At 37.7% G+C, this 27,244-nt stretch overlaps 1 protein-coding gene across 1 annotated transcript in view; it reads left to right on the top strand.

The window, feature by feature from the left end:
• Positions 1–444: 444 nt before the first annotated feature.
• LOC109065507 (interferon alpha/beta receptor 1b-like) overlaps positions 445–27,244 on the top strand; it is a 35,952-nt gene continuing 9,152 nt past the window's right edge. Inside the window, exons 1-4 of the mRNA XM_042730555.1 lie at positions 445–631; positions 13,723–13,852; positions 22,217–22,407; positions 27,069–27,232. Coding sequence (XP_042586489.1) covers positions 481–631; positions 13,723–13,852; positions 22,217–22,407; positions 27,069–27,232 — 636 coding nt within the window. The 5' untranslated portion in view covers positions 445–480. The remainder of the gene's footprint in view (positions 632–13,722; positions 13,853–22,216; positions 22,408–27,068; positions 27,233–27,244) is intronic.

Genomic DNA, 27,244 nt, shown 5'->3' with positions numbered 1-27,244 from the left:
GTGTCACTGAGGCCTCAAAGCTTATACCTCTCCTCTACTCTGGCTCGATTGATATTCCTGAGGTAAAACACGCCCTCCTCATTACCCTACAGACAAAGAAATGTAGAAATAAATAAATGTGAAAATAAATAAAAGTAGAAATAAAGAAACTTTGGAAAAAAATAAAGAAATAAATACGTAAATAAATACATAAATGTGAAAATAAATAAAAGTAGAAATAAATAACTGTATAAATAAATAAAAAAAGTGGGGAAAATTTATTTTCGCTTTTTACTTTTCGTTGTATATTTATTTATTTATTTTTGCCTTTTTTTAAATGTCTTTGTACATTTATTTATTTATTTATTTATTTATAAGTATGGCAGGATTGGCATTCCATTCACCTGTGTCAGAAGAGTACTTCCTGCTTTATTCTGTTTATTCTGTGAGAACACACCCCTGTAGTTTCGTAACAGCTGAGCCATCGAACATAATTTCCACATGACTAAAGCGTTACTTCCTGTTGTGGACTCAAGCAGCAGCGGAAGAAGGCTGCGTGCAAACACAGAGCAGCTGCAGCAGCAGAATGCGAACATGAAGGCGCTCCGCTGCTTCTGCGTCTGTTCTCTGCTTCTGCTGAAAGTGTCCGCGGGTGAGTTAATGATCAGTCTGAGCTCTTCTGACACTCACATGTGTGCCTCTGCTTACATTCAAACTGGTTTTCATCTATCACAAAAGAGCTGTTACTCTTTCAGTAGGTTTAACTTCGCGACTATAAAACAAGTATGATCTATATTCACCTTTCTCCTATCGAGTCTGCTGCTCATGGATGTCAGTGGATGACGTAAGGCTCTGTGTTTTAATGCTGCGTTCCAGGCAGTAAATCACGACTTCAAACCACGACTCGCGACTTTGTAGCGTTCCAAGCAAGTCACGCCAAACTTCCTGAGCGCAAGGAATTGTAGCTACATTATTCATTTTATTGCAACGTTCTATTGTCCTACAGTCTGTTTTTCAACGTGTACCACTTGCATAAACACCATATCCGTAGTTAATATTATCCGGAGGGGCTGCCATTGTTGTTTCGGAGGCTATGTGACGTCAGAGCTCGAAACTGGGAGTACGTCGATCGTTTTTTAAATTTATTTAAAAAAAAAATTATTGCAGTTTTTAGAACGAAGAACATAAGGGCAATAACATTAAAACTGAATTAAAACAAATGCTTAAAAAAAGAATAAGAAAAGCAATAAAATATAAATAAAACACACATCTTGTAAACAAATTATTCAAAGAATAGATTTAAGGCTTTAAAGTAACTTACAGTTCTTTTGGCTTTGTCTTTTCTTGTTTCTTTTAAGGTATACACGTAGTGACCTATTTCTATTTTGAAATGAGTAAAATTAGTTTTTTCGCTGCCCATTTACATTTGTGAATAAAGAATGTTCCACATATGATGAGTAAATTCACAATATACCAAATTGTGAAGTCAACCGTATACTCAAAAAAAAAAAATCCTTTTCTTTAAGTTGCAATTCAATATTAATACTTTTAACAACAACAACAAAAATCATAAAATACAATCATAAAATAAATGAACAATAGTCTCATTTTCCTCTTTACAGAAAACACACTTCAAGTCAATATCTTTACAAAACTTTGCAATTATCTGTTTTACAGGATAAATATGATGAACAATGTTGTATGATAATTTTATTTGTGATTATTTGTGAAAACGTCTGAAGATTTTAAAGGTTTCTTTCCAGTTGACATCTTGAAATTGTGATCTCCAAAAACCAGTGGCTAAAGGAACACTGGAAAATTTGGCAAATCGTTCTAAGATAATTATTATTACATTTTTGTTCTTTTATATTTATACCTTCCAGTTTAAGATTGAAATCTGAATTTGGTTTTTCGACTCTATCATTTCCTAATAATTTCTGAAGGAATGGCATTAATAACCATCATATACTCCTTAACAGGTATATAAAGTGAACATTTTTCTAAAAACTCTAAATATGTAAGCACATGACCATTACTACTAGTCAAAAGTTGAGAAACCAACAAAATAGTTTTACTAAACCAATTAACTAAAAAAAGAGATTTATTTTGGTGTGTAATGTATTTATTATTCCAAATTAAGCATTTGTGAGGAGAAAAACTTGTGTTTGTGTATAATCATCCATGATAACAATATCTATGATAAGAATATTGTGTTTTTTTATGTTGGGATTTTTTATGTTAAGATTGATAATTTTGAAGAAATTCAATACCACCTACTTTTTCAAAAATAATATTAGGGATGTAATACCATAGCTTATCTTTTGAACGGATATCATTTTGTATCCACTTAATTTTAAAAATAGTGTTAGATATTTCAAAATCAAGTACATTTAGCCCACCTTAAATAAGTGGATTAGAAAGTATTTTTTTTATTCAAATAATGATGTTTATTTTTCCAAATAAAATTATACATTTATTTATCTCATTAATGATACTTTTTGGAATATCTATAGCCATGTAAACTAGTCTCCATTTAAAGAAAGATCTCTCACCAGTCATTTTTTTTTTTTAATTTTGTTCATTATTGGGGTATAATTAAGATTTATTCTTTCTTTTTGATCTTTGCATATCGTAATTCCTTAATAAGTAATATAGTCTTTTATTGGAATTTCACAAAACTCAGACAAGTTACTGGGTCTTTCTTTTAAAGCAAACAATTCCCATTTTTTTATATTTATAGCTAACCCTGATACTAAATAGAATTCATGTAGACACTCCAGAGTCACTTTTAATTATTTTATGTCTTTAAGAAAAATTGCCGTATCATCTGCTAACTGGGAACATTTAATCACATTATTGGCCAACTGGATGCCCTTAAACAGACTGATTTTAATATAAAGATACAATACTTGCATGACCAATAAAAATAACAGAGGAGATAATTCAGTAGCTTCTTTTAAAGTGTTTATGCGTTCTCTGTTTTGTTTGATCTCATGGTGTATGGTTTTGGTATTTTGATTCATTTTCTCCACCAGTATTTGCATGATGTTATTCTGTACCTCAGCAAACGTTGGCTCTGATTTACTTTCCTTGGGATCTGGCGTGCATGGCTCCGACCCCGGGACCGGAGTTAACTTTAGCTCTGGACTACTGCATTGAGCGTAGGAATGAGTCTCCATGACATCCATTTTTTGATTGTCAGCAGAACGATCTCTTCCTAAACCTAATTTTCCTTTATCTGTATTTTCCTTTATCCAAAGGGGAAGAGATTCCAACTATCTTTGAACGATATAGTTTTAAGACGTCGGTATAAACTTTTGTAAATGATTATTTCTAAAGGTTGAAGGTTACTAAATTACACATTTGTTGCTCCGCTGTTCAATGCCTTACTCAAAACATCAGTTAAAGGACTGTAGAGTTGCTCAGTGGGTGTGAAAAATGAATACAAACTCTAACAACAGAAAACTCCGTTTGCATCGGACGCCATGTTGGCTCGCCCCTCAGTACATCGATCTAGTACGAGTTCACGGGTTTGACTGCCGGTCCAGTGCACTTTCACGGGTTGAAGTTTGGAAAAACACGGGTTACAGGTTGCCTGGAACGCGGCATAAGTATGTTGAACCAAAACTGTTACAGAGAAGTAATTTCTTGACAATTAAACTGCAGGGACTGGCGCTCTCTCTGACAGCGGATTTCCTCTGGCAGCTGTCACGGTCTTTCTCACCGTTTCTGCTGTTTTCTCAGTAAAAACTACACTGTTGTCAGTGGCGTGCGCTGGTGTTTTTTTAAAATGATGATGCAAAGTTCCCACAATTGTATTATTATTGTTATTATTATACATTTTTATGTATCAGCTGCCAGGAGTCACGATCGTTTGTCGCCTTTTCTGCTGTAAACTACACTGTTTTATTTTTAAGTAAAAAATTTGATGATGCATATTATATACAAGCAAGCAGATCAGAATATGACCCCAATAAATTGCATAAGCATTCCTCATAAAGAACACACATAAGGAGTGCCCAGCTGCCACTAGCCAATACTGTACATACCCCCCCAACACACACAAACATTTAATGTAACACTTAAGTTATTAACTAGTGGCTTGCATATTACTATATAAGCTGTTTATTAGTACTCATAAAGCACATACTAATGCCTTATTATGCGTGACCATATTCTACATCTGATCTTACCCTGTACCTGAACAGTAGATAATTAATAGTTTAGTGAGGCAAAAGTCAATAGTTAGTTAATAGTGAGAATTAGACCCAAAACTAAAGTGTGACCATATGTACACACACACACACACACACACACACACCACACACACACACACACACACACACACACATATATATATATATATATATATATATATATATACTATACAGGTCCTTCTCAAAAAATTAGCATATTGTTAAAAAGTTCATTATTTTCCATAATGTAATGATAAAAATTAAACTTTCATATATTTTAGATTCATTGCACACCAACTGAAATATATTCAGGTCTTTTATTGTTTTAATAATACTGATGATTTTGGGATACAGCTCATGAAAACCCAAAATTCCTATCTCAAAAAATTAGCATATTTCATCCGACCAATAAAAGAAAAGTGTTTTTAATACAAAAAAAGTCTACCTTCAAATAATTATGTTCAGTTATGCACTCAATACTTGGTCGGGAATCCTTTTGCAGAAATGACTGCTTCAATGCGGCGTGGCATGGAGGCAATCAGCCTGTGGCACTGCTGAGGGTGTTATGGAGGCCCAGGATGCTTCGATAGCGGCCTTAAGCTCATCCAGAGTGTTGGGTCTTGCGTCTCTCAACTTTCTCTTCACAATATCCCACAGATTCTCTATGGGGTTCAGGTCAGGAGAGGTGGCAGGCCAATTGAGCACAGTAATACCATGGTCAGTAAACCATTTACCAGTGGTTTTTGGCACTGTGAGCAGGTGCCAGGTCGTGCTGAAAAAACGAAATCTTCATCTCCATAAAGCTTTTCAGCAGATGGAAGCATGAAGTGCTCCAAGATCTCCTGATAGCTAGCTGCATTGACCCTGCCCTTGATAAAACACAGTGGACCAACACCAGCAGCTGACATGGCACCCCAGACCATCACTGACTGTGGGTACTTGACACTGGACTTCAGGCATTTTGGCATTTCCTTCTCCCCAGTCTTCCTCCAGACTCTGGCACCTTGATTTCCGAATGACATGCAAAATTTGCTTTCATCCGTGAAAAAAAGTACTTTGGACCACTGAGCAACAGTCCAGTGCTGCTTCTCTGTAGCCCAGGTCAGGCGCTTCTGCCGCTGTTTCTGGTTCAAAAAGCACACGCCTGTGCACGGTGGCTCTGGATGTTTCTACTCCAGACTCAGTCCACTGCTTCCGCAGGTCCCCCAAGGTCTGGAATCGGCCCTTCTCCACAATCTTCCTCAGGGTCCGGTCACCTCTTCTCGTTGTGCAGCGTTTTTTTGCCACACTTTTTCCTTCCCACAGACTTCCCACTGAGGTGCCTTGATACAGCACTCTGGGAACAGCCTATTCGTTCAGAAATTTCTTTCTGTGTCTTACCCTCTCGCTTGAGGGTGTCAATGATGGCCTTCTGGACAGCAGTCAGGTCGGCAATCTTACCCATGATTGCGGTTTTGAGTAATGAACCAGGCTGGGGAGTTTTTAAAAGCCTCAGGAATCTTTTGCAGGTGTTTAGAGTTAATTAGTTGATTCAGATGATTAGGTTAATAGCTCGCTTAGAGAACCTTTTCATGATATGCTATTTTTTTGAGATAGGAATTTTGGGTTTTCATGAGCTGTATGCCAAAATCATCAGTATTAAAACAATAAAAGACCTGAAATATTTCAGTTGGTGTGCAATGAATCTAAAATATATGAAAGTTTAATTTTATCATTACATTATGGAAAATAATGAACTTTTTCACAATATGCTAATTTTTGGAGAAGGACCAGTGTGTATATATATATATAGTGCCTATATACCCCTTCATTTTTTTTTTTTTCACGTTATGTTGCTACCTTAAGTTTGTATATACTTATAAAATACTTTTATTATATGCCTATATATGTGTGTGTATATATAATGTATATACACTGCTCAAAAAAATTAAAGGAACAGTTTGAAAACACATCAGATCTCAATGGGGAAAAATATCATGCAGACGAAGGATGGTGTCCTGCGGTATTCCCTCCCAGAACTGGACCAGGGCATCACTGAGCTCCTGGACAGTCTGAGGTCAGATGGATCGAAACATAATGTCCCAGAGGTGTTCTGTTGGATTTAGGTCAGGCGAGTGTGGAGGACATTTAGTGGTATCAATTCCTTCATTCTCCTGGAACTGACTGCATACTCTCTCCACATGAGGCCGGGCATTGTCCTGCACCAGGAGGAACAAGGACCCAATGCACCAGCGTAGGGTCTGACAACTGGTCCAAGGATTCCATCCTGATGCCTAATGGCAGTAAGTGTGCCATTGTCTAGCCTGTAGAGGTCTCTGTGTTCCTCCATGGATATGCCTTCCCAGCCCATCACTGACCCACCACCAAACCGGTCATGCTGAACAATGTTACAGGCACAATAACATTCTCCACCGCTTTTCCAGACCCTTTTACATCTGTCACACGTGCTCAGGGTGAACCTGCTCTCATCTGTGAAAACCACAGAGCGCCAGAGGTGGACCTGCCAATTCCGGTGCTCAATGGCAAATGCCACTCGAGCTTCACAGTGCCGGTCAGTGAGCACAGAGCCCACTAGAGGACCCTCATGAAGTCTGTTTCTGATTGTTTTCTCAGAGGCATTCACACCAGTGGCCTGCTGGAGGTCATTGTGTAGGGCTCTGGCAGTGCTCATCCTGTTCCTTCTTGCACACAAAGGAGCAGATACAGGTCCTGCTGATGGGTTAAGGATCTTCTGCTGCCCTGTCCAGCTCTCCTAGAGTAACTGCCTGTATCCTGGAATCTCCTACACGCTCTTGAGACTGTGCTGGGAGACACAGCAAACCTTCTGGCAGTGGCACGTATAGATGTCATCCTGGAGGAGTTGCTGCCTGTGCAACCTTTGTAGGGTCCAGGTATCGCCTCATGCTACCAGTAGTGACACTGACCCGAGCCAGATGCAAAACTAGTGACAAACAATCAGAAAAGATGAGTAGGGAAAAAATGTCAGTGGCCTCCACCTGCAAAACCATTCCTGTTTTGTGGGTTTTCTAATGGTTGCCCATCTAGTGCACCTGTAGTTAATTTTATTAACACATTCAAAAAGTGAAACTTGTATATTATATTCATTCATTACACACAGACTGATATATTTCAAATGTTTATTTCTTTTAATTTTGATGATTATAACTGACAACTAAGGAAAATCCCAAATGTATCTCAGAAAATTAGAATATTACTTAAGACCAATACAAAGTAAGGATTTTTAGAAATCTTGGCCAACTGAAAAGTATGAACATGAAAAGTATGAGCATGTACAGCACTCAATACTTAGTTGGGGCTCCTTTTGCCTGAATTACTGCAGCAATGCGGCGTGGCATGGAGTCGATCAGTCTGTGGCACTGCTCAGGTGTTATGAGAGCCCAGGTTGCTCTGATAGTGGCCTTCAGCTCTTCTGCATTCTTGGGTCTGGCATATCGCATCTTCCTCTTCACAATACACCACAGATTTTCTATGGGGTTAAGGTCAGGTGAGTTTGCTGGCCAATTAAGAACAGGGATACCATGGTCCTTAAACCAGATACTGGTAGCTTTGGCACTGTGTGCAGGGGCCAAGTCCTGTTGGAAAATGAAATCTGCATCTCCATAAAGTTGGTCAGCAGCAGGAAGCATGAAGTGCTCTAAAACTTCCTGGTATACGGCTTCGTTGACCTTGGACCTCAGAAAACACAGTGGACCAACACCAGCAGACGACATGGCACCCCAAACCATCACTGACTGTGAAACTGGATCAAACTGAGCAACTGATGGAGAAGGGCTTTAGTTAGTGTGGTGAGCTCCATGATCATATGTGGAGAAACTACAGAAGGACAAACATCACTGCAACACTCCACCGATCTGGGATTTATTGTGGTGCGGCAAGACTCAATTCTCTCTTCAGTGAAGAAACTTGAAAACACGCTTGGAATTTACAAAAAAAGGACCCTCAGACTGTGAGAAACGGTATTATGTGGTCTGATGAAGCTCAATTCCAAGCATCATGTTTGAAGGAAACAGCTCTGCTCATCACCTGCAGAGTAGCATCACAAAAGTAAAGTGTGCTGGAGCCTCATGCTGTGGAGCTGTTTCTCAGCTGCAGGGACTGAGGGACTCGTCAGAGCAGAAGAAACACTCAGTGCACCAAAATATAGAGAGAGCCTTAATGAAAACCCAGTCCAGAGCATTCAGAAGCTCAGACTCGACAGAAGGTTCACCTTCCAACAGGACAGTGACCCTAAACACACAGCAGGAGACCACTCTTATAGACAGCTCTGTGAATGTCCTTGAGTGTCCCAGACACAGCCGGGGATTAAACCCATTCAGACATTTCTGGAGAAACCTGAGAATGTGCATCTGCCCCCATCCAACCTGACAGAGCTTGAGAGGTGAAGAGATGAGGAGAAGAATGACAAATAACTGCCAAATTCTGTTGAGCAAAGCTTGTCGTATCATGCCCAAAAAGACTTGAGACTGTAAAGGTGCTTCAGCTAAGCACTTAAAGGTATGAATACTTTATGATGAGGATGACTCATTCTTCCTCAAATCTGGTGAAGATTTTGTACTTTGCTTTATCAACCATTTCTGTGCAGAACACTTCAAAATATTTTTTTCCCAAATACGAAAGTGAACAGTTCTGCTGGAGAACTATCTGCCCACGCAGCTTTGTGTAGGGATTTAATTTGGTGCTCATCTGCTTGTTGGTATGTAGTATGCATTATCAATTTTTTTATATAAAAAAAAAAACAAAACATTTAAATTTGTTACCACACCAGTCAGCGGCAGTCCTGGTGTCTCTCAAAAAATATTTTCCTGCTCTGAAAGAAGAAAGTATGGTCAAAATATTTGGTGTATATACTAATGTTACAATTAATGCCTCAAACCTGTAGAGCATTTACAGTACATGACATACATGATCTTTTCTAACACTGAATGCTTTCTATAAATATTATAAATATATTACTACTGTATTTCATTATAAAATAACAGTAAAATTAGTTTGCAACAAAATTACACATGGTTTTGCAACAAATAAAAAAGGTTATTACAGTTAAAGCATTTTGCTCCACTCACCATAGTTTAAGCATGCTATTTGTTGTCAAACCGTAGTTATGCAAATTGTAATTATATATATATATATATATATAAAAACATTTAATTTCTGGGTGATCCCACATTTGCCCATTTTCAGTTAAATTCTGTACTTTGTTGAGCTGCCCAGTTTTCATTCATCGCTTTATTAATTTGCATGCAGGAAATGAATGTAAAATAACCTGCCAAAATTGACAACCTCAAAGCCACAAGGATCATAATTTAAGATGAATAAATTTATGTTTGTTTGTTGTATGACTTCTGCCATCAGTCAAGGCAAGGGAGGCAGAGTCTCTTTACAGAGAGAGAAAAAAAGAACTGGATGAGAAAGTTATCGATATTACAAAAATAAACAAAATGTGACATTAAAAAGTGTAAAAGTCACTAGTTTTTATGAAGGAACTGTCCAACAGCGACACCCGCTGGTAAAGTTAAAAAGAACAGCTGAACATCAGTTTACAAATAAAATATATTATTTGCATTGTTACTGCCTTTTATTATTTTGGAAGAAATGTAAAAATACGTAAAAACACTAACTTGATAAGATTTATTTGTTTTGATAAACAGAACGTTAGATAGTGTAAAAATACAATGTAATGTGTGTGTGTGTGTGTGTATATATGTTTTTTTTGTATATGATGTGTATGTATATATATATATATGTTTATTTAACCAGGGAAATGTGACACCAGTAAGGTTATAAGGATATACACAGTGTAGTTTTTAGCATGTAAACAGCAGAAAGGGTGAGAAAGACCGTAGCAGCTGCCAGAGGAAATCCGTGACATCCGGAAGTGGTGCTGCGACCTGGATTTGCACTTGCTCTCTCTCTCCAATTAAAAGTGTTATATAGAGCACTGAATCATACTCAGACCTAATGCTGACAGGGACAACAATGAGACCACTTGGGAGAGAACTGTCAGGAGATTTATTTTTAAGCATAAAAGAGGACAATGATATAAGAGGAATACCAAATCATTGGGTTTTTTTTTTGTGAAAATGTAGCAAAAGTAGCTATATTTTAGCTATAAAACAAAGCAACTTACTGTATTAATTGTTTGGACTTTTAGAAGGCACATTAACTTTCAAATGTACAATTCTGCAGTTTGCGGTGTAAAGCTTTAGGTTGATTTTCACATTGGATTTCAGATTTTTCTTTTTATCACTCCATGAATCAGAAAATACTGTCAGCAAACGGGCTTATTGAAAATGCACATTCAATCTCTGCCAGCAGGTGGAACGATCAAAGCAGGCCTGTGCTTATAGATAAGATGAAATAAAAATGTAATCGAAACATTTCTGAAGACGTTCCAATCATTGTAAATAGGACGCGTGTGAACACTCATTCACAATTAGCATAATCCCCACCTATGAATTATAACTACATAAATGACATGTCCAGGAGCACAGTGGAATATTCTGGTCTACTTTCTCATGTTTGGCTCAAGTGTATTGCATAAATGCATAAAGACTAATAGACGATACGCCTGACAATAAATATTCAATAACAGGGGCGTAGCCATCTTTTCAGAAGTGAGGGGGACAGAAATTATATATATATAAAACATTACAATATAACATTTCTGTAATCTATATACACTACCAGTCAACAGTTTTTGAACAGTAAGATTTTTAATGTTTTTAAAGAAGTCTCTTCTGCTCATCAAGCCTGCATTTATTTGATCCAAAATACAGCAAAAACAGTAATACTGTGAAATATATTTACTATTTAAAATGTTTTCTATTTGAATATATTTTAAAATGTAATTTATTCCTGTGATCAAAGATTTATTTTAATCTTTTTTAATATGTAATTTATTGTTGTGTTCTTAGGTGATATTTCTAATATGCTGATTTGCTGATTATCAATATTTAAAAACAGATGAGTAAATTTTTTTTTCAGTATTCTTTGATGAATAGAAGGATCCAAAGATCAGCATTTATGTGAAATAAAAAGCTTTTGCAACATTATACACTATATCATTCAAAAGCGTCAGTATAATTTGTATTTTTTGGAAAAGAAATTATAGAAATAAATACTTTTATTTAGCAAGGATTAAACTGAATTTAAATAAATGCTGTTCTTCTGAACTTTCTATCCATCAAAGAAACCTGAAAAAAATCTACTCTGCTGTTTTCAACATCATCATCATAAGTGTTTTTTGATCAGCAAATCAGAATATCAGAATTATTTCTGAAGGATCCTGTGACTGGAGTGATGATAAAAATTCAGCTTTGAAATCTCAATAAATGACATTTTGAAATATATTCAAATAGAAAACAGTTATTTTAAATAGGCTAGTAAATATATTTCAAAATTGTACTGTTTTGCTGTACTTTGGATCAAATAATTGCAGGCTTGGAGAACAGAATGTTAAAAAACATTAACACTTTTACTGTTCTAAAACTTTTGACTGGTAGTGTATACTATATTCAAGTTAAATTTTTTTTCTAATTTCTAGCTTTTAATTGGCTTAGAAATCTATAACTGCTGGACAATAACTAATAATAATGATTTGTTTATATACTACAAACACTTTTTTTTATCACATAATAAGGCAGAATAGTTTTTATACTGTAATAAATGTTATGTCAATTAGCACTGCATTGTTCATATACTTTATTTATCACCTGCTGTAGATGACTTGAAAAACACAAACCATATATTGTCGCAGTCGTATGTTTAATGTCTTCGTGTTTCCAAAAGTTTCTGTTTTTCTGTGAAAACAACTGTTTTCATACCGCGATAGCTGAACGCTTTTGTCCATATTAGGAGTTTCCTGGAATGACTTTCTGCGCGAGAGCGGCCTCCAGCTTCAGGTATGAATAAAACACACTGCATGAGTGTTTAGCTCTTCGTGATGTTAATCTCACCTTCTGGTTCTGAATAAAATATCAGGTCATGCGCAGACTATCCTGTCTCTTTGAGTTTAACTCTAGATTTATTCACACCAGCTCTTGAAAACCTCTATGCGAACACACTTGCCCGAAAAAGTGCGGGGGACGAATTTCCGTGATATTAAATGTCATGTCATGATGACATGTCCCCCACGTAATCTACGCCCCTGTTCAATAACGTGTGTCCACCAAAGAGTTTTTAGCCAGCTGAAAAACTGCCAGGCGCTCTTCTGAAAACGACCAGCTGGTGGCGCTTGAGAACGCTTTGGTGGCACAGCGTTTTTCCAGCTGAGACGCTTTAATTGCTATGATCCATGACAGTAACGTATTAGTAGTATCTCATTTCGAAGAATATTACTGAATATAAAAATGAAGTATTATTAACTTCTATTGTTGTTCGGTCGTTGTACAAGTAGGATGGTTAGTCAGTGTAGTATAAAAAGTGACAGTTGTACAGTAAAAAAAAAACAATGCAAACAAACTTATGAAGTAGTGCATCAAAATCCAGTGTCATCAGTTTGACCAAAAGAACACAGAATGTTTTCTACACCATTTACACGTGGCAGGGAGCCGGTGTACATTTCTTTCTTACCAACCAACATTTTGAAAATACAAACATTTTCATGAATTTGAAAATTTACGTTTGCTTTGTAAACTATTTACACACATATTCCTTCTGCACATGTTTCATGAATGAGGCCCAGTGTTTTTTAAAATGACAAATCACTGAAATATCATCACTCATTGTTATTGTTAATGAACATGTTGCATAATACCAACACATATTTCTAAAATAATATTTAACACATCTGTAATATTGCTGTGAAAATAACCAAGCTTACACCATCAGAGGAACTGAAAGAGTTTCTCAGCTGTGCTCTAGACTTCTCTTGATCCTCTGTAAAGCAGCATCACTTCTGAGACTCGAACCCTGAGCAGTCTGGATCTTTACAGCCTCCGTCTAAGGAACAAGATGTTTCTATATGAGCATGTGTATTCAGATGTGTTCTAGAGATGGGTGTTTGTTTAAGGGAGCTGAACGACCTGAAAACCAGAATTTGTTGCGGCACGACACACAGACAGCTGCTGTGGTTAAACACAGTCAAACTAAAAATAAAAATGATCCTGCAAACTTTAGTCACTTCATGTAGACTGGTCATAAAGGCATACAGAGATTAAAACACTGCAGTTACGCATTTAAGAATCTGTGTGACAAATTTAATAAGGCCACAAATGGATTATAAGAATCTGTTACTGTAGATGTGCTTTTGTTACATTTACGAATGCACTCCGTTGCTCTTGTTTTAAACTTATCTGCCTTTTTTTGAATGCATGCAGTATTTCACACTAAATGACATCCATGATATCATAAGTGAAATTGAATCAGGTTTATGGCTGTGTGATTACATCAGTGAAGCTGTCAGCCCTGCACATTGCCTGCACACTGCTGGTTATGAAGACGAGTCTGGAGAGCTGTGGAGCAGAGTACAGTTATAATGCTCAACCTTGCAGAAGCAGAAATGTGTGTGTGTGTGTGTGTCTGGCAGGATTTGGAGATCTGAGGCGTCCTGAGAACGTCAGCATGGACTCGCTCAACACCCGTTATGTGCTGCGGTGGGACTGGCCTCACGAGACCGCCGCCAACCAGACCGTCACCTTCACTGCGCAGTATATACGGTAAGAGCCTTCATATGTGTTTGCTTCATGCACGTGACCCGTGTGTCCATGCTTATTTGGGTTTGTGACAGAATCAGCTGTTAAAGTGAAGAAACCGGTCATAAGACATCATAAACACTGTAATGGATAGTTTGAGGAGATTTAGGCTGCTGATTATCAATATTTAAAACAGATGAGTACATTTTTTTTTCAAGATTCTTTGATGAATAGAAGGATCCAAAGATCAGCATTTATGTGAAATAAAAAGCTTTTGCAACATTATACACTATATCATTCAAAAGCGTCAGTATAATTTTTATTTTTTGGAAAAGAAATTATAGAAATGAATACTTTTATTTAGCAAGGATTAAACTGAATTTAAATAAATGCTGTTCTTCTGAACTTTCTATCCATCAAAGAAACCTGAAAAAATTCTACTTTGCTGTTTTCAACATCATCATTATAAGTGTTTTTTGATCAGCAAATCAGAATATCAGAATGATTTCTGAAGGATCCTGTGACTGGAGTGATGATGATAAAAATTCAGCTTTGAAATCTCAATAAATGACATTTTGAAATATATTCAAATAGAAAACAGTTATTTTAAATAGGCTAGTAAATATATTTCAAAATTGTACTGTTTTGCTGTACTTTGGATCAAATAATTGCAGGCTTGGAGAACAGAATGTTAAAAAACATTAACAATTTTACTGTTTTGAAACTTTTGACTGGTAGTGGATACTATATTCAAGTTAAAAAAAAATTCTAATTTCTATCTTTTAATTGGCTTAGAAATCTATAACTGCTGGACAATAACTAATAATAATGATTTGTTTATATACTACAAACACTTTTTTTTTTTATCACATAATAAGGCAGAATAGTTTTTATTCTGTAATAAATGTTATGTCAATTAGCACTGCATTGTTCATATACAGAATCACTTATGATATAGATAGTTTGAGGAGATTTAGGCTAAGGATACGATCACGGTCTATTGTGTGACACATTATAGTTAAAACAGTCCATCTAACTGTGGAAATGCTTCTGGTCAGGTTTATTTTTCATCTCAAAATACTAAGGAAAATGACTGCTAAATTATATTTAGCATAAAGAAATTTAGGCCTACACCTTTTTGGAATATCGACAGTCTTTTCCTCCAAATTTCTGATTAGCATTTTGTCCAGATGTTTTGTTTTTATTCTTACTGTTACTCTAATGCGGAACTGAGTGAAGGAAAATCAGCATAAATTAAAGACAGTCCAACGAATACTACCAAGAGCATTATTTTTATAGTAATCTATATAACTTTTGCATTACAGCTGTAAGTGTTACAGAGAAGGCTCCCATACCGCCGCCTCCTCACCACCAGAATATTGACTATATCCATTCGGACTCCAGTTCCCATTAGGGATATGTCGGTATCAAATTTTCATGTTGCGATTAATTGCTAATGCTTTTATCACGGTATTACAATTTAGTTTTAAAAAAAAGTGTTCATAATACAGTATAACAGGTTAAATGACTTTTTTCTTTTAACAAAAATAACTGAACATTTAAATACAATAAAGCAATAGTCAAGTCACCTTTATTTATATAGTGTTTTAAACAAAAAAGTGTCAAAGCAACTGAACAACATTAATTAGGAAAACAGTGTGTCAATAATGCAAAATGACAGTTAAAGGCAGTTCATCATTGAATTCAGTGATGTCATCATGCAGCTCAGTTCAGTTTAAATAGTATCTGTGCAATAATTTGCAATCAAGTCAACGATATCGCTGTAAATGAAGTGTCCCCAACTAAGCAAGCCAGAGGCGACAGCGGCAAGGAACCAAAACTCCATCAGTGACAGAATGTAGAAAAAAACCTTGGGAGAAACCGGGATCAGTCGGGGGGCCAGTTCTCCTCTGACCAGACGAAACCAGTAGTTCAATTCCAGGCTGCAGCAAAGTCAGATTGTGCAGAAGAATCATCTGTTTCCTTTGGTCTTGTCCTGGTGGTCGTCTGAGACAAGGTCTTTACAGGGGATCTGTCTCTGGGGCTCTAGTCCTGGTCTCCGCTGTCTTTCAGGGCTGTAGAGGTCCTTTCTAGTTGCTAATCCACCATCTGGGCTGGATACGTACTGGATCCGGGTGACTGCAGTGACCCTCTGATCTGGATACAGACTGGATCTGGTGGCTACGGTGACCTCGGAATAAGAGAGAGAAACAGACTAATATTAGCGTAGATGCCATTCTTCTAACGATGTAGCAAGTACATCAGGTATTATGGGAAGTGTTCCCGGTTCCGGTTTACCTAATTAATGCAGCCTAAAAATCCTTTAACAGATTTGGATATTAGAAGTGTATTAGTGTGTTATGTGTAAGCCAGGTTAAAAAGATGGGTCTTTAATCTAGATTTATCCGCGTTAGCCGACTTCAGAGGGCGAACAATGTTAGGTAGGTTATTCCAGAGTTTAGGCGCTAAATAGGAAAAATGAAAGTAAAGTGACCTGGGTGAAAATGGAAGGATCTGCCGCCCACAGTTGACTTTGATATTCTAGGTATTATCAAATTGCCTGAGTTTTGAGAATGCAGTGGACGTGGAGGACTATAATGTAACAAGAGCTCGTTCAAATACTGAGGTGCTAAACCATTCAGGGCTTTATAAGTAATAAGCAAGATTTTAAATATATTAAAGAGATTTTAGATATCAGACCAGTTTCTCCTGCCTCAGCTGGGTTCTTCTTTGTAAAGAAAAAGGACGGAGGGTCGTGGCCATGCACTGATTACCATGGCCTTAACGACATTACTGTTAAGTTTCGTTATCTCCTGCCACTGGTCCCCGCAGAGCTAGATCAGCTCCGCCAGGCTAAATATTACACCAAATTGGATCTATGCAATGCTTACAATTTAATTTGCATCCGAGAGTGGAACAAATGGAGAACGGCGTTCTCTACCACTAGTGGGCACTATGAGTACTTGGTTATGCCCTTCAGCCTGGCAAACAGTCCATCAGTTTTCCAATCTTTCACGAATGACATGTTTCGGGACATGCTTAACAGAGGGGTAATCGTGTACATCGACGACATCCTGGTTTACTCAAATTCCCTGGAGGATCACCTTCGTCATGTCAGATCTGTATTAAAACGCCTCGTTCAGTACCAACTCTACGCAAAAGCTGAGAAATGCGAGTTCCATCAAACAAGCACAACTTTCCTTGGGTATGTGATCAGCCAAGAGGGGGTAGCGATGGATGAGAGGAAGATTAAGGCAGTTCTGGAATGGCCGCTTCCCCAGACACTCAAAGATTTACAGCGCTTCCTGGGGTTCGCAAACTTCTACATGCTCCTTTGACCGCCATGACTAAGCGTAACCCCACCAAATTAACCTGGTCTTCGAAATCACAGCTGGCATTCGATGCACTAAGGTCCACTTCAGCACCTATCCTCCGACATCCGGATCCAGGACGTTCATTCATTGTCGAGGTTGACGCTTCTAACATCGGAGTGCTATACTTTCCCAAACGTCATGGATCGCCAGCAATGATGTGTCCGTGCACCGCCTTTTCTTGCAAATTAACCGCAGCAGAACGGAATTACAATGTGGGCAACTGTGAACTTCTGGCCATGAAATTAGCATTAGAGGAATGGCGTCACTGGCTGGAGGGAGCATCACACCCGTTTATAGTTCTCACCGATCACAAGAATGTTGAATATCTACGCTTGCCAAACGATTAAACCCCCAACAGGCAAGGTGGGTGTTATTCTTCACCAGATTTCAGTTTACTGTATCGTACAGTCCAGGCACCAAGAATACCAAAGCCGATGCCCTCTTTTGTCAAACCGAGGAAACATTCTGCTCAAATGTCAATGAAAGTATTCTTCCTGAGAAACTTCTTATCGCACCTCTGCAGTGGGACATCATGACCGAAGCAAACAACTTGAATCTCCAGAACTTGCCACCTCCTGAAAGTCCCACCAATCTCACCTATCACCAGAATCACTACGAGAACGCCTGTTGACACATGTACATATGTCCAGTTCAAGACACCCCGGAATCACTGCCACTGCACGTCTGCTCAAGAACCAATTTTGGTGGCCCATTCTGTTATCGGATACCACAAAATTCGTCCAAAACTGCATTACCTGCAACACTTCTAAATCACCCAGACAACTACCAGCAGGCCTGTTACAACCATTGCCCATTTGAACCATTGAACTGAATGTGCAATCATGTGTTTTGTTTCTATGGTTTAGCTGAGGATATTGTCTCAGACTGGGGTCCTCAGTTCACCTCAAGGGTATGGGCCGCCTTCTTCAAACACCTAAATGTAAACATCAGCCTCACATCTGGCTACCATCCTCAATCCAATGGACAGACAGAATGCCTGAATCAAGAAATTATCTGGTTCCTTTGATCATATTGCCAACAACGACAATCAGTTTGATGATTTCATATTGAGTGCACAAGTTGCTTGACTCCAGGCACCGGGGTGACGCCCTCCAGTATCTGGTTGATTGGGAGGGGTACGGACCGGAGGAGCGGTCCTGGACCAAGGCTGGAGATATCCTCGACCCCACACTCCCAGAAGAGTTTCACAGGACGCATCTGGAAAAACCGACCCCTCGACCTCGTGGTAGACCCCGGCGTCGCTTGCCTCCTCGCGTCAGGAGGGGAGGGCTCTGTTACAGAGGAGGCTCCCATACCGCTGCCTCCTCACCACCAGAGGGAACGCCCTCCTGAATATTGACTGTATCCATTTGGACTCCAGTTCCCATCATGCCTCATACCTGGGACTGATTGCACGCACACACCTGCATCTAATTACACTCACATATATAAGCCTCACACTCACGCCAGCTCACTGCGAAGTCTTGATTTGCCCCGGCTGTCACTGCTGATCGTTTGTCTCCTTGTATTCTGCCTACTCGTTTTGACCCTCGACTGTTTATTGTTTTCTGATTGTTCTCTGCCTGCTCTGACTCGGATTGTTCTGCCACTGTGATTGTTTGCCATCTGCCCCGACCTTCAGCCTGTCCCTAGTTTTGTCTCTAGCCTAGCCTCCACTGCTGTAACTACTGGTGATTGACCCGGTCTTGTCTGGTTATCCAATAAAGCTGCAAATGGATCCCAATTCTGCTGATATTTCGCAACAGTGAGAAATGAGGGAGAAAAGTGTTTAATTGTGCTCAGATTAGAGTCTGAGCATTACAATGTGTGTAGCCACTTTGAATAAAGACTACTCAAAAGAAGTGCTGAGTTATTTGCCAGTAAATGACCAAAAAAAAAAAATGCAGAATTTGTAAAATGTTTTTTTTGTGTGTGTGTGTGTTTGTAATTGATAGGGTTGGATTAGAATAGCATAATTGTTTGGGGCTTTGACTAAACTTGATCAAGTTTTTGAGCAAGTCACCCTCAGACCCATATATAAAAAAAAAAATATAGTGATGTCACCATATTGTTTGTCATTTCATAAAACATGCTTAGATCATGGAAAAATACCATTATTAAGACACCACTAGATTCTCCTGATTAAAAAGAACCCCAAACTCAGTATAATCCATCATTTATATCTAAAGATATTCATGAATTTATAACACACACAAAACTGCACAGGCGAATATCTAAGGTAGCGGTCATATGGCGATGTTGCTCGTAACTTCATAAAACATGCAATTAGGATATGTAGCTTAGCAAAAAAATCAGAGGTTGCAATCCTGTGGCATTTTAGCCCGTTACTTCATGACACATGCTTAGATCTTGAAAAATCTCATTATTTTCAGAAAATTCTCGCGATTAAAAAGAGCCCAAATATCCCATAATCCATCGGTTAGATCTAGGGATGTAACGATTCATTCAACCCACGAATCTAGTCACTATTTTTATTTTATTTTTTCAACAAAATTATATTTAAGACAAATTATGAATCAAATGTGTCCTTTTATTATTGCTTGGACAAAATGCTGTACATTTCTTTGTGAAATTAAAATATATTACTATAATAATATACTAATATAGCACTTGCATATTATTGCTCTTTTGTTGGTTTTGATTGCTTCTATTGTCCTCATTTGTAAGTCGCTTTAGATAAAAGCATCTGCTAAATGACAACATTTAAATAGAATGTAAATGTAAATAACAAAACTAAATTTAAAATTTAAAACAAGCCCCAAATCAAATAAAAAAGGAACACACATAAAATAAATCTCTTCATATAAACAAAAGGCTTTGTCTGTGCTTTTTCCATTTAAAATTAGAGCCAACCACAACCACTGCATTTTAATCATGATCCAAACAAAGATGCTGCTTACATGCAACATGAGCAGTTTTTAATTTAAATTAGATAGTATAATTACATTTTTTTGTTTTTTTTTTTGAATGGTTTGACTTCAGTTTTGTGAAACTATATATAAAAATATCTGCATGAAAGCTGCCGAAGTGTCCCGGTTGCTATAGAAACAGTCAGCGTTCTGAGATGTGTGCTCAGGACTGCACATGCACACTGGCTGATCTACCCTGAATAATAAGCTTTTTATAACGTTATTTGAGCAAAATAAACAACATTTTTGACACAGTTGTTATCCGATTACTTTGGCGATTTCAAATATGAAATTTAATCGCAAGCCTAGTGAACAGTTTTGTAGAATTTGATGTTTACCCATTCAGAGAGATAGGAGTTGCACTTGGATGCCCAAGAGGTGTTTCAAAGATGGTCGCCGAGTGACATGACTTGTCTTAAAGGGACTTTGGTGACACTTTTCCTTGGTTACCGCTGTAAACAAAGCAGCGCTGCACGTATGAACTTTAATATGCATTATACAGTGGCAAGATGAAAAGGAAAAACTACCATCTAAACTTTTCTAAAGAAAGTAAGTTCCACTCAGACATGCATTCATATAAACTCCTTCCCCTAAATGAATCGCGATTTGTTTAGCATCTCAACTGCTTTGAATCGTCACATGTTTGAATCAATTTTCAACCGGACTCGCGGTTAATCGTTACATCCCTAGTTAGATCAAAATATATTCCTCATAGAGCTGTAACACATTAAACCAGACAGGCGCAACAAAGTAAAAAATCTCTATGCTTCATGTTGCATTTTTATTCGTAACTTCATGATAAATGCATAGATTGTGGAAAATTGTATGGTATTATTTTCAGAAAATTCTCCCGATTATATATTCTCGCATCATAATCTGAGATCCAAAGATCAAGATTGCTCATAGCTGTAACACATAAAACCCAACAGGCACACTTGAGGTGCAGCAGAAGAAACAACTGTACATTTCACTTTGTGCGTTTGTTCATAACTTCATGAAACATTCATAGATCATGGAAAATTACAAAAAAAATTCAGAATTCTCCCGATTAAAAGGAGCCCAAACGCATCATAATTTGTTCATTAGATCTAACGATATTCCAGTATGCTATCACACACACAAAACCATTAAATGAAAAATATATTATAGGTTGCGTTTTCATTTATAACTTCATGAAACTTGCATAGATCGTGGAAAATGGCATGACACTTTTAAAAAAAAATTCCAGATTAAAATGAGCCCACTCTTACTATGATCTGTCATTTAGATGTAAAGATATTCCTCATCGAGTTATGACATGTGAAACCCCAAAGGCGCATGTTATGACTTTCTCATGGTTTTTACGCTTGTCATTTCATGAAAAGTTCTCCAATCATGGAAAGTGGCACATCATCATTTATAGCAAATTCTTGTGATTGAAATGAGTCCAGAATCAAAACAATCCATTGCATATTTTGTGTGTAAATATCTAAACCCATGAATTGAATGAATCAGTTGGATACTGTAACTTTTGGATACGATGTTATATTACTGTGTTTGATGAAGGAGACAGCACTGGGGCTTCAGGAACAGGCTCGGGAAGCACTTCTTTACTATGGAAGCCAATTAGTCTCAAATATAATTCATTGATATGATTGGTTGAATGGTAAGCTCGCATCTGATTGGCTAAAGAGTACGACAGACCCACGTGGGAAGAGAGCTCTGCCAGGAAAGTCTCAAACACACACACACAAATCCGAGTGGATTCGTAGTAAATGACGATTTGTACATTCAGACACTCGTACATTTTAAACATTCAAAGGTTTTTGTGCACAGTTGTATATCTACGAATTGTGTTTTGCATTTGTGAAATGTATTTTATGAATATATAATTTAATTTAATATATATAATTTAGTTTTTTTTTAATATATTTTTTTTTCACGCACGTTAATTTTTTTGTGTGTACGTGAATTAGGTTTCATGCATGTGAAATTGTCTACGCATGTGTGAATCGTGTTTTTTGCGTGAATTATATTTGAGACTAATCTGCTTCCATACTTTACTGTCAGATTCTGTGCACTCATGTCGTCCTTTCCTTCAACAGGGAATTTCGGTCCCGGAAGGCCAATTATGAGAAGTACTGGACATCGGTGTGTGTCAATGTTTTGGAGCATCGCTGTGATTTCACTGGAGCTGAACTGCATTACAATGGCTTATTTCTGCTGCGTGTGCGGGCCAACACATCACAGCAGTCCTCTGGCTGGGTCCAGATCAGATTCTGTCCTGATGAACACGGTGATCCAGTACTCTGTCTGTCTGTCATTCTGTCTGTCTGTTAGTAATGTATCTGTCAGTCTGTCCGTAGTCTGTCAGTAATCTGTCTGTCTGTCAGTAGTCTGTTTGTTAGGGCTGCACAATTAATCGAATGCTATTGTCATGCGCATCTTGTCAGTAAAGCCTTGTCTTTGATTAGTAGTAAATCTCCATCACCTGCTTTCACATGGAGCAGCACTTACTACACAGAGCCGTAGTTCTCTGACAAGCTATGCAAAATCGTGTTCATAATTGCAGACAATTTAATCACGCAATTATGAAATCGAAGAAATCATTCTGCGATTATGGAAGCGATTTGCCTAGCTTGTCAGTGAGCTACAGCTATGTGCAGTAAATGCTGCTCCATCTGAAAGCACGTGAAAATACATGTTTTTACTCCAAACTCACTTCATAACATCAGTTGAGTGTTTGAAATAAATCCTTCTGTGAAGTGATGTGGTTTCTTACACCGAATAAGGCAAGAAAGAATAAGGTCTTTCTGTCTGTCTGTCTGTCTATCTGTCAGTAGTCTGTCTGTCTATAATGTGTCAGTCAGTCTGTCTGTTAGTAGTCTGTATGTCTGTCTTATCTGTCAGTAGTCTTTCTGTCTTTCTTTCTGCCTGTCTGTCTGTCAGTAGTCTGTCTGTCTGTCGGTAGACTGTCTTTCTTTTGTTTCTGTCTGTCTGTCAGTCTGTCTGTTAGTAGTCTGTCTTTCTGTCTTTCTTTCTTTCTGCCTGTCTATCTCAGTAGTCTGTTTTTCTGCCTGTCTGTCTGTCAGTAGTCTGTCTGTCTGTCTGTCTGTCTGTCTTTTAGTAGTCTATCTGTCTGTCAGTAGTCTGTCAGGCTGTCTGTCTGTCCGTCAGTCTGTCTGTTAGTAGTCTATCTTTTTGTCTGTCTGTCTGTCTGTCTGTCTGTCTGTCAGTAGTCTTTATGTCTTTTTTTCTGCCTGTATGTCTGTCTGTCAGTCTGTGTTTGTGTCAGTCAGTCTGTCTTTTAGTAGTCTATCTGTCTGTCAGTAGTCTGTGTGTTTGTCTGTCAGTAGTATGTCTTGTCAGGCTGTCTGTAATGTCTGTCTGTCGGTAGTATGTCTGTCTGTCTATAATGTCTGTCAGTCAGTTTGTCTTTTAGTTGTCTGTCTGTCTTTGTCGGTAGTCTGTCTGTCTGTCTGTCTGTCTTTCTGTCTGTTTATCTGTCTGTCTGTCAGTAGTCTGTCTGTCTGTCTTTCTGTCTGTTTATCTGTCTGTCTGTCAGTAGTCTTTCTGTCTATCCTTCTGCCTGTCTGTCTATCTATCTGTTTGCCAGTAGTCTGTCTGTCAGTCTGTATATCTGTCTGTCAGTAGTCTGTTTGTAGTCTGTCTGTCTGTCAGTAGTCTGTCAGTCTTTCTGTCTGTCTGTAGATAAGTAATCTCCATGAATATTAGGTGATTAACACCTGAGAGACAAAGGGCCTCCCGTAATGAGCCATCAGTCAGTTAAGTGTCTGTGAGGCAGGTAAGAAAGAATGTCTGGAGGGTAAAATAATGGGAGTTTTGATTATTTGTATTTTATTTACAACACAGTATAATCAAAATATACACAGTGAAGGTCAAGGACACATGATTGAACATACTGATCTAAACACAGAGACTTAACACACATGTGTGCCAGACATTCTTAGACTCTAACACTGTTTTAGAGTTCAAGCTTTATCATGTCTGTGAGGCAAGTATTCACTGAGATTCAGGTTTTTATTTATGTATCTGTGAGAAAAGTTGACAGAGACCAAGACGGCAGAAAACGCACCCTGTTTATTTTTTTATTTTACAAAACCACATTGTTTTGTTGTTATGATTATACTCAAATAAAAGTAGACCCTTTGCAATTTCAAACAATACCTTATCTATAAGGTATTATAAGTAATCTGTCTGTCTGTTAGTTAGGGGTTGTGCAATAAATCGGAATTCAGTTTAGATTTCAGCCTCTAAAGATACAGTAATCGAGTTTACAGATTACTGTGTATGCGCTCAGAGACGGAACACAACACGGACATGTAAAGTAATCCTTTGGCGCTTAAACGGTCAAATACACACAAAACTGCCAAAATTCAGAGCTAAGTCAGGGCTCCAGACTGCGACCATTTTTTCTGCCGGTGCAACTAATTTTTGTGAGTGGTCGCACTGGTGCGACCACCGCGTTGCCAAACTCATAAGCGCTGTTATTTCTGTTGCATTTGAGAAACATCAAACGGCAGACGAAGCGAAAGTGAAACTAATTCACGCTACTTTTCAGCAGAGCGGGCCGTTTATCAGCTCGGACCGTGACGCAAACAAACTTGTCCGAGCTCAGAACAGCTTTACTCGAGAGCCAAATTTGATTTCACGACACTGTTAGGCCTACTGCACAGATGCAGCAGTGCCGCAAGATCCAGTGAGAAGCATTTGAATTCGCCGCACAATGATAAGGTTACTGCAAGATCTAGTGAGAATCATTCAAATTCTGCACAGAAATCTGTTATAAACCAGAAGCGGTAACGCTAACTATAACCATGGTGTTGTGGTAGAAATAGTCGAATGCATTATATCATTCATTTCAGGGTTTGTACAACCTTTTGAGAGAGAAATTCAAGCACCTTTCAATGACTTTCAAGCATTTCAGACAACCAGCACTTTAAAGCTCTAAAATGATCCAGTTTGAATGTTATTTTTAAAATAACATTCAAAATATACTTTGTGGTAAACGAACACTTGTGTAAAACTTTAAAAATACATCAAATCACAATTATAACCAGTAGACAGCAGCAGAGGAGCACTTATTGGCTTATAAGTCATTCATTTCTACCTTTTCTCTATATTTTGAAATTATTAATCACTATTATAAAATATCAAATCATCAAGAAATCAGATTTTGTCAGAATTTTACAGAAGTAGTAAGAAAAGTCACAAACTTTTCTTCAATTTGCTACTATATCACTCATAATCACAGAAGTTGGTCAGTTCCGTATGGTAGAAGGATGAAGGTACATTTAATAAGAGTGGAATATATAGATTTTCTGTATATAAAAAGTAGATTTTGCACCCGTTACTGTTGTTTGTATGCATCTTAACTCAACTTTAGTGCTTTACTGTCAAATCTGTATAAACAATAAACAAAAGAAAAATAAACAAGAAGTGAAAATGAAATATTATTAGTATCTGCACTTATTAATGCAAAACAATAGTAATTTTATGATTAAATGATCTTTATTTTGAATATCCCAAAACACCACCCCCAGCGCTACCAAATCTGCTCCTGGCGCCACCATCTGTAGAACGTAGTGGCGCTGGTGCCACTGCTCTCAAATGTTAGTCTGGAGCCCTGTTAGTGATTATTCACATAAACCCTCGTCGGTTATGTAATAAATTCATTTAAAGAGTTGAGTGTGAAAACACTTGTGTTGCAGTAAATTGGATCCGTGCGGCTCTTAAAGTGACAGCGGGCTATATGCCTGCTGCCGACTGTGTGCTTAATATTAAACAAAAGACACATTTAAAATCACTCACTGCTCTTGACTGAAGGTCTTTTGTAACTTTAATAAGAAACAAAGTAAGTTTAATTCTTACAGTAAAGACTATGCTGTTTTATTTTACATTAGGTTATTCAATTTCTCTAGTAGGTTAACTGAATACTTAAGACTTGCATTAAAAAAAAAACTTAAAGCACAGTTTGTTTAATTTGTATATTTTTTATTCTATTGTATTATTTTGCTTTTTTAGACTCTCATTGTATTCCTTTGCTTTTTTATTACGGTTTAGTTATTTTCAATAATTTTGAGGATCTTTCTTTTTTGTTTTTTTTAACATTAGGGTTAGGGTTAATATTCAACTATTTTATCTAATATTAGTTACTCTGGTATTCTGCTGTGGTATTGAGAATTGTGACATTTCACTGGTCTCTAAAATGCAGATGTCATAGCAACCTTATTTACAGGAAATTATTATTTGATATATATCACTATCTTTAAATAAATATTTCATATAAAATTTTGGACATATGGCCCACTAATAATCGTTTTAAATAATCGTGATTACAATATTGACCAAAATAATTGTGATTATGATTTTTTGGTCATAATCGAGCAGCCCTACTGTTAGTTTTCTGTCTGTCTGTCTGTCAGTCGCTCTGTCTGTCAGTAGTCTGTCTGTTTTCTCTCTGTCTCTGTCAGTAGTCTGTCAGTCGCTCTGTCTCTGTCAGTAGTCTGTCAGTCGCTCTGTCTGTCAGTAGTCTGTCTGTCAGTCTCTCTGTCTGTCTGTAGTCTGTCTGTTTTCTCTCTGTCTCTGTCAGTAGTCTGTCAGTTGCTCTGTCTGTCAGTAGTCTGTCTGTCAGTAGTCTGTCTGTCTGTTTGTTTTCTTTCTGTCTGTCAGTAGTCTCTCTGTCTGTCAGTCTCTCTGTCTGTCAGTCTCTCTGTCTGTCAGTCTCTCTGTCTGTCAGTAGTCTGTCTGTCTGTAGTCTGCCAGTCGCTCTGTCTGTCAGTAGTCTGTCTGTCTGTAGTCTGCCAGTCGCTCTGTCTGTCAGTAGTCTGTCTGTCTGTTTTTTTTCTTTCTGTCTGTCAGTAGTCCGTCTGTCTGTCCCTGGCACTGGCGTTTGATTCTGCAATGGTTAGTATTGTTTTTTTTTTTTTGTTTGTTCTGCTTTAGGTCCTCCCTCCAGCTTGAAGCTGAGCTCGGTTAAAGAAGATCTAGAGATCATCATCACCGACCCTTTGAGCAGCACCAATCAGTCCATGAAAACTTTGCTGGACAAAAGGTTGAGCTACCTCATCCAGTACTGGAGACGCTCTGAAGGGCCTCAGGTATCTCACAAT

Source organism: Cyprinus carpio, chromosome B9 (assembly GCF_018340385.1).
Source record: "Cyprinus carpio isolate SPL01 chromosome B9, ASM1834038v1, whole genome shotgun sequence".
In the NCBI taxonomy this organism is placed as follows: domain Eukaryota; kingdom Metazoa; phylum Chordata; class Actinopteri; order Cypriniformes; family Cyprinidae; genus Cyprinus; species Cyprinus carpio.
Note: the sequence above shows the minus strand (reverse complement) of the source record. Positions and strands in the feature narration are given on the sequence as shown.